The sequence below is a fragment of the Pseudoliparis swirei genome, chromosome 2 (genome assembly GCF_029220125.1).
Source record: "Pseudoliparis swirei isolate HS2019 ecotype Mariana Trench chromosome 2, NWPU_hadal_v1, whole genome shotgun sequence".
In the NCBI taxonomy this organism is placed as follows: domain Eukaryota; kingdom Metazoa; phylum Chordata; class Actinopteri; order Perciformes; family Liparidae; genus Pseudoliparis; species Pseudoliparis swirei.
Window position 1 is genome coordinate 17,659,478 of NC_079389.1, and position 13,474 is coordinate 17,672,951.

A 13,474-nucleotide genomic window follows, 5' to 3' on the forward strand; every position below is an offset into this window, starting at 1 on the left:
TGCTGCGAGGACAATAGTGAACTTACTGGAAGTATGTCACTTACTATAAATGACCCATGTGCAACATTTAAAGGTATGTTCTGTTAAGTGAACTCAAGAAACCATGTATAGTGAGATAAATATTTAACAAGGACACTAAACGGGTGAAATTTAAATGTTAGAGGTCTGCAGGGTTCGTACGGTCATTGAAAACCTGGAAAAGTAATGGAATTTTAAAATGGTAATTTCCAGACCTGTAAAAAAAATACTTAAATCAAGTTTGGGAAAAGTCATGGAAATAAGTTATCACATGTTCATTTACGTCGAGTTTAAAATAATTCATGTTTCGGAAAGGAAGACACTCAAAATATAAGCCGGCATACGTTCTCATACTATCAGCGCAATTATTTGTTTTCGTTGCAACTTGCAAGTGAACGCACCTTAACTAGAACGTTCGCTAACCATAGCAACAGTAGCTCGGGAAGCGGTCTAGATAATGTACTATGCCAGAGAAGTGTAAATGTAACCATGTTGGCTACTCTGTGTGGTGGCAACACATTAGACATGTTTAACACGGGAGAGGAGACATTAACGAGCCGTGCTAAAGGAAGCAGACGTCACAGCGCTGAGCTAGCGAAGCTACTGGGGCTAGCGGAGCTACGGCTCCTCCATCACCGGCGAGTGCAGCTGCTCCCCCGAGCAGCGCGTCTCTCTCCGGTAACACGGCGTCGATACCCGATGCTGTAACAAAGTGACGCCCTGACTGTGGAGGTAATGTGGCCACTGAAGGTTAACCATTCAAATTGTTCTGTTAAACATCAGAAGATGCCAGCCTGCTATTCGACGCTTGTGTTGAAAGCAAACGTCCATCATTCTGCTCGTTGTGGCTCCTTCGCTTCAAGAGTCACGTGGTGTTGAAACGCTGACGTCTTTCTTCCTGAACCACTATTTAAAGTCCAAACAGACGGATTTGCACATACAGGATAATAGTTTGATTAAACGAATAAACATTTATATTAGTGTTTATAGGGATAAACATGTATACAAATGTTTATTCTTTTGATCAAACTATTGTCTCTCATTCATTTGTTTCATTTAAGGTATGTTGTATGCTTTCTAATTCTCATTGTTTGAATACTACATTTAAAAAAATGTTCATATATACACCGAGATTTCAGTTTGGTCATGGAAATTTGGTTTAAAGTCATGGAAAGATCATGGAAATCTATTGGTCAACATGTGTAAGAACCCTGTATATATATATATATATATGTGTATATATATATGTATTATGTATGTATATATATATGTATATATATATATAAATACATATATGTATGTCTATGAAATTGTCTGTAGAAGTGTTGCAGGCAGTCGGACCAGGTGAGCTGAACCCCCTCAGACCATCAAACCTAGAGAGTTGGTAACCAGATGTGCACAGATTATATTAATATTTATATTAATATAGATATTAAATATTGATATTTAAATATATATATGTATATATATATGTATATATACATATGTATATATATTTATGTATTTATATATATATATAAATATATATATTTATATATATATATACATATATTATATATTTATATCAAACCTAGAGAGTTGGTAACCAGATGTGCACAGATTATGGGATGTGTGCTTTTCAAGTGACAGTCTGGTGAAATGAGGGTAACATGGAGAACATGTGATGCCTCTCCAGATGGCGGAAGCTTTTTAGGCCGAAAAGACTGGTTGCGAATCCTGCATGAAAAACATGTCTCTCTCCCCCCACACACTTTATGGAAGGTCACTCCTGAAAGGTCACATCGTCTCTCATGTGCTGAGGAGGTTTTATGAGCGCTGAGCCGATGACACCCATTTAAAACCGTGTTGTGTAACATCTGTCATTTAGAAAGTAGAGGTTTTTAGGAAACATTTGAAGCCTGCGGAGGAAGATGGCCGCGGAGGGATCTTATTCAGCAACTTATTGATCGCCTCATCAGATCAGATCCCACTGATCCATTTCAACATCTGCAATTTGTGTGTGTGTGTGTTGATGTTAATCTGTGTGTCTCCAAGTTCCCGCTCCGCCTCGGCGGTTTGATCCCGAGAGCTTCGCTTTACTTCTATAATCCCGCCAACCGCGCATCTCACTCTCCATCCATCCAGGGGATTTGACTGCCATTAAGAGATGGCTTTTTGGTCTGTGTGTGTGTATTATCAAACACACACACACACACACATGGCGAAGGGAGGGGTGTGCGGGTACATTCCCAGCAGCACACACTTTATCTGGAGGACCGTGACGGGCAGCAGCCTCCGTGGTGCCGTTGATGGGACGGGCAGGATGGACCGCGTCCTTCAACACCCACGGGTGCAGCAGTCTGGACACATCTACAGGTACGCGGCGCGCCGGTGGCTTTACAGATGTGAGATGGATGTAATTTAGCTTCCACGGAGATGTTTTTATAGGATTGTAACGCCAGCTGCAGACTTTAAAACGTCCAGACACGATGATGTCATTCCCAACGCTTCATTACGCGCTGCTGTGCTTGTTCCGTTTCAGACCTCCGGTAATCCGGGCATGTCCCAGTTGAGAAGCTGCAGTCATGACTGTCATCACTTTCACCGGTCAGTTTCTATCCGGACACTTTGAGTTCTGTGTTTGTTCTTCAGCTGTCAGCATGTTCTCACCTCTTAACCTGGTTCCTGGTTCGGTAAGAAGCCTCACACTGTCCTCAGGTCATAATAATTAAAAAACGCTTTGGTTAGAAAATAAAAAAAGTTCTTCCAAGGAGGCATCTGAGATGCTGGTTGGCCTCCATCGAGACATTTCCTCCCGCCGTGAACTGGATGGAGGTGACATCACAGACGCAGACAATGGCCATTGTTGTGTGGCTCATCTGGTGTAAACTGTTCTGTCTTAATCACATCATCATGCAGCAGAGAGACGGTTCTGCCCTCAACCCGCCACAGAACTGGGCGTGCGTGCGTGTGTGTGTGTGTGTGTGTGTGTGTGCGTGCTGCGTTACAGTTTCTTTGCAGGTTTGTGTGGTCGCCTCAGTGATGAAGAAATGAAGATCCTGTTATCTCATAATTAGGAGAGTAAGTTATAATTAAGACTTACTCTCATAATTATGAGATATAGTCAGACTTATAGCATCCCATTATTATGACTTAGCATCTCATTATTATGACTTACTATCTAATAATTATGACATCGCATTCATTATTATGATTTAATATCTCATAATTATGACATTCTATCTCATTATGACTTAACATCTCATAATTACGACTTATCTTTTTTTTCCATCACAGTGGTGGAACTGGTCTTCCATAGTTTATGCTGTGAGTTGAACCCAGGCGACGAAAAACAAAACAAAAAATAATACTGTCCGACTCTGGACTGAAGGGATCAGCTATTGTTGCAGAACGTGTGTAATGTGAATATTGATCCAATGAGCAGGAGATGTGGAGTGAAACGGGATCCAATCAGAAGTTCCAGTGAAACATTCTTGATCTGTTTCCAGTCGTTCTGCTAAGCTACGTTTCGCTGCTGTCTGTGACGTCAAGTCTCAGCGAGGAAGAGAATAATTCCCTGAAATGTGTCGCTGCAGAACAGGATGACCAAAAATGGCAAATGCAAATCAATATTTCAATCATTTAAATGAGTCTCCTCTGATAGAAATGCAGTCGGTTCACTGAGAGGACGGGTCACGTTCTCCTCTTTATTGACGTGAATACGTTCGGGCACCACTCAAATCCCCAGCCTCAGTTTAAATGAACATCCAGATGTTTCTTGTAGAGTAATGGAATAATTGTGCCGTGTGTATGTGGCTCACAGAGTGCTGTGTGGACCCCCCCCCCCCCCCCCCCCGTCTCTCTGTGCCTCTCTCCAGTCTCCGTGCTGTGCCTGCTGCCCCAGGCGGCGCTGGCCCGCTGGGCCTGTGTGCGGGCGTGTCCGGCCTCCTGCTCCTGCACCCCGGAGAAGAACTGCAGCGTGCTGTGCGACCGCTCCGGCATCGCTGAGGTGCCCAAAGAGTTCCCCTGCGAGGCCGCCGCCATCAACCTGGACAAGAACGCGCTCAAGTTCCTGTCGGAGAGGGCCTTCGGCACGCTGCCCGCCCTCAAGTCGCTCTCGCTGGACCACAACAACATCTCCTTCATCACCCCCGGAGCCTTCAAGGTCTGCTGAGGTTTCGTGTTGACGCTTGGTTGCACTTTTTTATTTTATTTTAAACGTTATTATCAATAACATGTCAGGAATTTGTCCTGAAAATTGAAAAGCAAAGTGTTATCTGGGAATTTCGGACGGCGTGCAATGGGATTCCATTAAATGACCTTTGACCTCCAGAGAGCGAAGTGTACGCACACATTCTCTTGATTTTTCTCTCAAAACAACGGCACAAAACAAACAAACATGGATTTACTTCGGAGAGTGATAGTTTTAATAATATTTATAAAATAATATTATATTTACATTTGTGGTAGAAAACTACCTCTGATGGAATTCTTTTTTTTTAAACCTCCAAAAAAACTGAAACTAGTTTTTTTTGCCTGGCGGCCCGTGTTCCCGTCAGGAATTCAGGTTAACGTTAAAATAAAAAAATATATTTTGCGGAGAAGCATGTTGTCTTATTGGTTTCTATCTTTGGCTGGCGACATCTTTAGTTGAGGGGTCTTGAGAAACTACATGTTGGAATCTCCATCTTTGACCCCCGATCTTTGACCCCCCGTGTCCCGCAGGGCCTCTCCAACCTAGTGGAGCTGAAAATAGCGAACAACGACTACATCAGTTACCTTCACACGCGGACGTTCACTGGGGTCAAGAAGCTGGCGCGCCTGGACATGTCCAACTGCAACCTCTTCAACATCCCCGACCGCATCTTCATCGATTCGCCGGCGCTGAAGGAGGTGCTCTGCTTCGAGAACCACTTCCGGAGGATCCCCGGAGCCTTCCGAGGGATGGAGAACCTGACTCACCTCTACCTGGAGAGGAACAAGATCGAGGCGGTGGCCTACAACTCCCTGCTGGGCCTGGGGGGTCTCAAGTGAGTCCCGGGCCGAGCTGGTGGGACGCGTCCACTCGTTAGTGCGAATGTGCGACCGGCGGTGTTATTCTGGGATTCAGCGTCATCAACAAAGCATAGCGACTCCCCTGGGCGCTGATCCAGGACCATGAACCCACCGTCACTCCAAGGCTCAACGCGGAGTTTCAAATAATAGAAACTCACTGGATTGTAGACTTTAATATTAGTGACTTTTTAGGAGGAAAAAAACGACATCCGGCAGATGTCAAGGCTCAATGTCCAAGAATATACACGAGCAGGAGCCGTTAAATCCAGATATGTTGAGGAATGACGAGCAGCGCCACACGGTACGGTCCGATCTGAAAGAGATACGACTTCCACAACAGAACAGGAGTGGTAGTTTTACTCCGTGTACTCTGCAGAAACAAAGAGACAAAGACAATGTTTGGTGAGACTTGAATGGACAACAATTCTCTTTCAGTTAAGTCATCAACACACACAGGTGTCAGCGACAACTCTAAATGTAGTTACAAGCGCAACAATTGTGTTTTATTATAAAGCAAATGCACAATTTTAGTAAAAAAAGAAGCTCTTTCAGGAAATTAATGAGGTTTTTAAAAGTGGAACTATATATTTAAAGACATAACAAATGGGTGAAGAAGTTCTAAGTATTTGACTATTTCTGTGTGCGTTTTGGTTTCTGCAGCATTTCTGGGTTTTGTTCAGCGTTCCTTGAACATTTGTTCTCAGTCTGTCGGTTTTCCATCTCTCTAGTTCCATATTTGCTGACCTGGAAGTTCCTGATTCACCAGCTCTCAGATCCAAAGTCCTCCGTTTGCTCTTTTGCCCGTCTTCCTCTCGCACCAGGTACCTGAACCTCCAGGAGAACCGCATCAACGTGATCCACGACGGATCCTTCCAGGACCTGCTGCGGCTGGAGAACTTCTACTTCAACGACAACCTGCTGTGCGATCTGCCGCGCCACGCCTTCAGAGGCCTCGGCCGCCTCAAGATGCTCAACCTCGGGGGGAACCTGCTGACCAACGTGTCCAGGACGTGGTTCGGCGACCTGGTGGAGCTGGAGGTGCTGCACCTGGACCGGAACCGGCTGCTGAACATCGAGGAAGGCACGTTCGAGAACCTCACCAGCCTGATCACGCTCCACCTGAACGGCAACAACCTGACCGCCCTCCCGCTCCCGGTGTTCCAGCCCGTCTACCTCCTGGGCCGCCTCTTCCTCTTCCGGAACCCGTGGGCGTGCGACTGCTCCCTGGAGTGGCTGAAGGAGTGGAAGCAGAGCTACCGGCTGGTGCGGGGCATCCCCTGCGCCTCGCCCTCCTCCGTGGCGGGACTGGATCTCGGCGAGGTGGCTTTCGCCAGGGCGAACGGCTCGTGCGTGGACCCCGGCGAGCTGAACCTGACCACGGCCCCGTCGGAGATCGCCGCCGCCACGGAGAACCGCTTCCACAGCCTCATCTCCAAGCTGCTGCAGCAGGAGATCCGAGAGGAGAGGGGCGACGGCACCGAGAGCCTCCGCAACGGGACCCTGCCGGACGCCGAGGGCGGGCAGCTCTCCGCGGGGGGCGGGGGTCATCGGGCCCACGCCGGCCAATCGATTGTCTGCGTCGTCGCGGTGTGGCTCTTCTTGGATTGGATGGTCAGATATGAATCACTGTCTTGCTTGCACATGAGAAGAGCTTGAACAGGTGTGTGTGTGTGTGTGTGTGTGTGTGTGTGTGTGTGTGTGTGTGTGTGTGTGTGTGTGTGTGTGTGTGTGTGTGTGTGTGTGTGTGTGTGTGTGTGTGTGTGTGTGTGTGTGTGTGTGTGTGTGTGTGTGTGTGTGTGTGTGGTAGCTTTTCAAATTGCAGATGAGATAAAATAATCTTTTCATTTCAACTCTACAGTCACAGTGTTGGCGTTCAGACTGGATGACTGTGGCAGAGGGATGAAAACACGAACACGTGACCCTTGCGTAACGCTCAATTCCAATTCACACGACGTCATATCCGTAGCGCGGCGTCGTCCGTTCCGAGTGTTTGTTTCATTATTTTCGTGGAGGGTGTTTTCCCTCCCATCGGTGTGTAAAGTTCAAAGAGATGGGAGCTCCCGTAGTGACCTCCTCAACAGATGTCCTCCCCGCTCGGCCGCGTTCAGCTCCACATGTCGGTTCTGCAGCTTTTCCATAAACGCATTAATCTTCTTATTGCGCGCGGCTCAGCGTCGGTGCCGCTCGTGTGCGTCGCGGCGTCATGGAGGGACTCTCGCACACCGGCGTGGCGTGAGGGCCATTATGTCAGGTCGCGGGCTGGGGGGAGGGAAACGATGTCGAAGCTCGTCGGTGCCCCGCGGGATGAGAAAAGCAGGTTTCAGGTACGTCGATTACACTTCACGCAAACGAACTCTTCTTAATTTGCTCTATGTTTTGTTTCTGTTCATAAGCGTAGGCCTACGTACGGGTGTGTTCTCTGCAGCTGAACCGGTAACGAGGACCCCGGTTCTGCCCGTTCCACTGCTTTCCTTTGACCCTGGTGGATGTTCGTGGTTTGGTCTGGACCGGCAGTGATCCGGTTCATTGGTGTTTGAAGATGAAAACGCTGTGTCACATGATAAGTATTTTTTAATCAATAAAATGTTTTAAAATGCTGTTGAACTTTTGACGCGAACACCAGATAATCTGCACACTGGCCCTTTAATGTGGGATTAGGGCGGGACTAAACCAACTGGGGGGACTGCTGCTCACTGCAGACGCTGGGATATATTTCACAGTCAACTCTATTGTAGGAAAATATGGTGACAATTAATTTTACGGGTCCAGTCATTTTTACAAAAATAATCCTTGAAGGTTTCCTGGAAAGAGATCGAGGGAATATAGAATATAGCGCGAATGTTCTGACACAGCTGTGCTATTTAATGTTTTTGTTATGTTGCTTTACACATTGATATATTGGTTTGATAATGTTCTTCCTAAAGTCGTTTTGTAGAACTGACACATCCAAGTTAATATAAATTTATTCTTGGATTATTTATTTTTCCGGTATTTGTTCATTTGTGTGCTTGTCGGTCTTTTAGACACATTTTACATCTTTTGCATTTTCCGATTTCTCACAAAACAAAGCTCGATGATGAAAGTAATTACTTAGTACATTGAACTTCCAAGGTACCTTTTTAATTCAAGATCAGGAATTCTCCTGGACGGATAATGTTTTACAATGTGTGATGTGACCTGCTGTGTAACTAACTGGCAGATAATGTGAAAATCTATTTGAGATAATATTACATTTAAGTTTGGATTCAACTTTATTGCCATTACAGAGACAACTTTCAGTTTAGCATCTAACAGTAAAGAGCAAAGTAATGTACATATGTGTAGTGGTAATATACTGTATAAACAATAAAGAGATATACAATATTAATATTAATACACACAATATTTGTGAAGACAGGGCTCCCTTATTATGCAAACTAGTTTATTGACACTTGATTAGATGATTTAAGTCTCCTACAGAACCGGGGAAACAGCGCCCCTCTGGGTGCGAACGGCTCCTCCATGTTAACCGGTGGTTGTGGTGGTAAACGGTACTGCCGGGTCCAACGGTAGAGTCGATATTGCTGTTTATTGTTTTCTCAGGACTGTGTTCCGTTATTCCAGGAGTCGGTTTGATGTTCAATGTTTTCACGTGAAAATGCAAATTTTTTTTTTTTAAACCTATAAGTTACGGTGGTCTTTATCTTTATCTATAAAAAGCTTGTCAGAAGCCAAACCCAAAAATTAAAATGGAATATTCTGTCCGTATGGTATGAAACATAAAATCTGCGTGGCTGCTCTTCTCCTTTGTCCGATGTCCCTGAGGGGCTCCAGCCTCCAGCCATAACAGATGTTACGCAACTCGATGGTTTGACCTCCAGATCCTGTGACCTCAGTATGGATTCATAACATCCTGTTGTTGGTGTGTAGTGGTGAAAGCACACTTTGCTTGTACTTTACTGTACTATGACTTTTCTTTAAGACATACTTTCCTGTAACTTATGTCTATACTTTTTGACATTGTAACAATATCCATCCTTAAAAAGCAAAACAAAACTCAGCTGTCCTCAGTCTACTGCTGCTCTTGTGCAGATGTTACTGCTGTGGGATTACGCAACAGTCACCAGTGTTTATTCTAATCTCTCACTGGGACTCATTGAAATCACTAAATGCAGAACTTCCCTGAGAAGTCCGCCGAGTTCTCCTGAAATATGTATCACGACCTTTTTACTGAAAGATGCACAATTATTTCATTTTCACAATGGTGGGCAAAAACTATTTCTATTTCCTACTGACCAATTAGTATTCAGCATAATTACTTTTGTTTGGGATTAAAATGAGTAAATCTGAAGAATGAGTTTGTTAATTATTCTTCAAGGAAAAATATATTTAAAAAAGTTTCTAGTTTCTCAAATGTCATTTCCTAGTTTTCTTCTTGCTATAATTTGCAGATTAATTAATGAAAATAATCTTTTCAGATAAAATATGTTTCTGCACAAAATATTAGCGAATGTATAGACACGATAACAGCCGGGAATATTTATCTCGAAGTATTCTTCATTTCTGCAGTTTAATGAGGCAACATTGTGAGTTTAGACTATCAGATAATACATGTAAAACTTCCTGATTTTAATCACTTCATAAAAATAGTGGATGAAGTGTTCAGATTCAGAACAATTATACATTTTTTTTCAATATTTATCTTCAGAAAAAAAAGCCCCAATGAACTGCAAATGTGAATTATTAGTTTTTCTTTGTGCTCTATCACAGTAAACCGATATCTAATAATAACTCACTCATTCCAATGTTTTTGCACAACATTGTAATTAAAAGTTGCAATTCAAATCTTATAAATGTATTTATATAACCCCAACGTTAACAGTTGTTAGTTTATTAGCAATTACCCAGAATCCCCCCTGTATCAGTAACTGACTTTCTTGATGTGCTTCCTGCCGCCGGCTGGCCCTCAGGACTCAGCGAGTTGTCGTGTTCAGTGGAAAAGAAGAAGAGCCACTCCAAGGTTCACTTTTCCAACACATAAAAGGAAATATATTTAAAAAACTGTTCATACTGAAGAACTTGTATCATTGCAGAGTCCTTTACACAAGGGGCAGTTTGTACTTCTCTGCCATATTCATATACATGTCATCCGACCCACAGGCCGTCTCCTCCTCCCTCACAAAGTCGTCTCCTTTGCAGGATGGGTGGCGTACACTTCCTTTGCAGACGGTTACACAGTTGCAGAATAAAAATCAAGATTTCATCTCTCGTACAATTTTTTCACTCAATTGAGACATTAATACTCTTGGACATCACATTGTCTGAAGTGGCAAATGAAGAATAAAAAGGTGAAACTGTTCCTTTTTTTTGGTATGACAAATCAAAGAAGAAAAAAAAAAGACTTTTATTAGTTTTTTTCTTTTTACAAACATCTCACTACATGGTCGATCATTTTTTTCTTCTTTTTTTTTTTTAGATAAATCTGGTTTAGAAATGTCACCTGAAATGCAAGGGATGTGCATCGGTGTCCAGTCAGCTGACCGTTGCTCTGCTTCCCTTGACTTCAGTCTTTCCAAACAGCTGGAATGTGTTTTTTTTGTTAACATATTTGTCTTCTTTTCTTTCGTGGAGGTTTACAGAGGGACACTGGAAACACCGACTGACCGACAGCATGGAAGCTTGAAAATGTCCACATGCATGATACCCTCGTTCAAATCTCTAAAACATTTATGGATTTATTTAGAAGAGACAGTACCTGGTAGGCAAGTAGAAATGTGGAATAATAATGGAACCGTACCAAAAAGCTAAATTGGACCGTGACACAATGAAAGCAGCTCTACGGCTGACGGGAAGAACGAGACAGAATAAATAATGAGGGCTGGCGACGTGGTCTCCAGGGGAGAGGACATTGCAGGGCGTCGTGTGCGTTGACTTCCTGCTCACCGAGACGCGGGACACCCCGACAGCGTCTTTCTGCAGAGGGTCCTGGACGACGACTGCAATGCGATGGGAGGACGGGGCTCCGTACTGTCTCTTTAAAACAAACATCGACAAAAATGTTGCCTCCTAGCGAGCACAGACATGACAATATTCACTTTTGTTTAAACTCTGTTTTTATACATCATTATGACGAGGTCGTGAACTAGAAGGCCGCAGGTCGTTTGTGCAGCGTCCAGGGGGATTTGGGTTTAATGGGGGGGGGGGTCCATCCATTGCAGTGTAGAGAGACTGTTCCCGTTGGTTTTTGTTAAAGTTCATTATTTATTCTTACTTCAAAGAGGGAATGATGGGAGTTTGGCCGTGTTGTTGCTGCTGAGAGGGAGGGGGGGGGGGGGTCAGTAGACCCAGGACACGGGGACCCACTGGCTGGTGGTGCACACCAGGTCGATGGCCTCCTCCAGGTGCCTGATGGTCTCATCGATCTCGTTGTTGATGATGGTCTGGTCGAAGTAGTGGGCGTAGGTCTTCTGCAGGATCTCGGACTCCTTCTGCAGTCGCTGGAGCGACTCGTCCTGGAGGAAGAGGAGGACCACCGGGTGTTAGAGAGAGTGATGAAGGGCACTTACAGGACTGAAAGAGAAGTCCGTGAGGCCCGTCGTGCACACGGTGTGGCGGCGCTATTCCAGACGGGGAACGCGGTGGAACCGTTGGCCCTCGATCCAGAACGATGATCAGAAATCCTCTGATTTCTCCCCCCAACCGAGAATATGTGTGAATAAGGACAAAAAGCTGATATGATTGATTCGTTAATCAAACTGTATATTTGTTTTTTTTTTTAAACTCTTGTTTGGACCAAAAAGATATATAATTAAAGCATCAACGTAAAGCATCTGTTTTATCACCAACGCTCACAATTTGGCGAGAAATATTGACGGAGCACTTCTTGTGTAGTTTATCGTTGTAAATCACCAGACACTTATTGCATAATCTTTTAGATTTAATATATATATAAAAATATATATATAAATACATATATATATAAATAGTACATTTATCAGAACCACAGCGTGCCTTACTCAGCAGAGGAGGGAGCGAACAGGAAAACACAGAAGACGGCACTAACCATGAGAAGCATATGACACACACACACACACACACACACACACACACACACACACACACACACACACACACACACACACACACACACACACACACACACACACACACACACACACACACACACACACACACACACACACACACACACACACACACACACACACACACACACACACACACACACACACACAGCTTTACTTACTGGCAGCGTTCGACACCACCTGGGCATCTGAGAGGAGCCAAAGACACAAACGCATGCAGCATGCAAAAGGAAACAAGTGCAGAGGAGACTGAGGAAAGGAAACACTCGAGGAGCCGAGCGCCGACAGAACGAGAGGCTTCACACGGCGACTCCGCAGAGTTCGAGACGGAATCAAATGACATCATCCGTGTCGTTGAGTGACGCGTACGGGGTGTGAACTGATGAGGTAATAACTCGTATCGCTTTAATCTAAACGTGTTACACAGATTTAAGGTGAAGTGACTCGTCGATCAACAGAATATGAATGAATCAAAAGGTACCATTGGTTGAATAAAACAAACACTTTGCATAAATAATACATCTCTAAACCCTGGAAATGGGAAGTCAATTAGTTATGATAACGTAGATTTTGTTGGGACTTAATAATTAGTAGCCTTATAGGCCTATACCTCATTATAGTAGCCTTATGGGCCTATACCTCATTATAGTAGCCTTATGGGCCTATACCTCATTATAGTAGCCTTATGGGCCTATACCTCATTATATTAGGGCCATAAGTGACCAAATGAGCATCATTCAGTATTGAAGAAGACTGAGAGACCATGAACTCGTATTTACTGAGGGACTGAATCAAGTCCAGTCATTTTCTCATAGATGTGTCGTCTGTGTACAGATTGTAAAAAAAAATCTTAATTTGTGATGTTGGGCGATACAAAATAAACTGAATTGTATAAGAAAAATGAAGAGACGCGTGTGTCATCCTACCTCATTGATGCCCGGCGTAATCGTCGGTGCAGCAATGAAGACGACGTACGGGGCAAACTCGGCTGTCCGCAGGACCTTCAGGGCCTGGTGGAGAACAGGCGTTAGTATTCATAATGTCCTGAAACATACACACACACACTTGCACTCACACACACCTGAGGTTCAACGTCCAGTATAGCTATGTGTCCCTCTTGGTGGATCATCCGGATGGTCTCCAGCCGCGTGCCGTACATGGCGTCCTCGTGGCTGCCGTACTCCAGGTACTCGTTGTTGCTGATGTCCTGCATCATCTGGTCGTGGGAGACAAAGAAGTAGTTCTTCCCGTTCTCCTCGTCCTTCTTCGGAGGTCTGGTGGTGTCTGCGGGACACGGGGAGACACGGAGCGTTTACAAACCCCCCCCGGCACTCAACACC

The 13,474-nt window shown here is 44.5% G+C and overlaps 2 protein-coding genes across 24 annotated transcripts in view; one reads left to right on the forward strand and one right to left on the reverse strand.

The window, feature by feature from the left end:
• The first annotated feature begins 1,636 nt into the window (after positions 1-1,636).
• On the forward strand, positions 1,637-7,649 carry nyx (nyctalopin). 4 transcript variants are annotated; one of them, XR_008834054.1, is made up of 7 exons: positions 1,637-2,373; positions 2,540-2,604; positions 3,876-4,162; positions 4,723-5,027; positions 5,874-6,663; positions 6,911-7,376; positions 7,451-7,649. XR_008834054.1 is itself a non-coding variant. In XM_056434054.1 (6 exons), the coding sequence occupies exons 2-6, from the start codon at positions 2,583-2,585 to the stop codon at positions 6,953-6,955; spliced, it is 1,449 nt and encodes a 482-aa protein (XP_056290029.1). In that variant the 5' UTR covers positions 1,637-2,373; positions 2,540-2,582; the 3' UTR covers positions 6,956-7,649. The 4 variants fall into 4 exon arrangements, 2 of the variants coding, with proteins under 2 accessions (XP_056290029.1, XP_056290045.1); XR_008834055.1 differs by having other exon boundaries at positions 7,478-7,649; XM_056434054.1 differs by having other exon boundaries at positions 6,911-7,649.
• Positions 7,650-10,052: 2,403 nt separating this feature from the next.
• Positions 10,053-13,474, reverse strand: part of caska (calcium/calmodulin-dependent serine protein kinase a) — a 96,251-nt gene continuing 92,829 nt past the window's right edge. For 10 of the 20 annotated variants that reach the window (XM_056433924.1, XM_056433872.1, XM_056433916.1 and 7 more), the window contains 4 exons: positions 13,216-13,418; positions 13,061-13,144; positions 12,296-12,322; positions 10,053-11,543 (listed from right to left, as the gene is read on the reverse strand). In XM_056433924.1, the coding sequence (XP_056289899.1) occupies positions 11,367-11,543; positions 12,296-12,322; positions 13,061-13,144; positions 13,216-13,418 (491 nt within the window). In that variant the 3' untranslated portion in view covers positions 10,053-11,366. The remainder of the gene's footprint in view (positions 11,544-12,295; positions 12,323-13,060; positions 13,145-13,215; positions 13,419-13,474) is intronic. The other 10 variants (XM_056433976.1, XM_056434017.1, XM_056433908.1 and 7 more) reach the window with 1 other exon arrangement.

Excerpts from the sequence above, each read along its gene's own strand:
- nyx (XM_056434054.1), top strand. The coding sequence starts at position 2,583 with ATGACTGTCATCACTTTCACCG. Across the intron at positions 2,605-3,875 it reads GACTGTCATCACTTTCACCG|TCTCCGTGCTGTGCCTGCTG; the intron begins GTCAGTTTCTAT and ends GCCTCTCTCCAG. Across the intron at positions 4,163-4,722 it reads TCACCCCCGGAGCCTTCAAG|GGCCTCTCCAACCTAGTGGA; the intron begins GTCTGCTGAGGT and ends CGTGTCCCGCAG.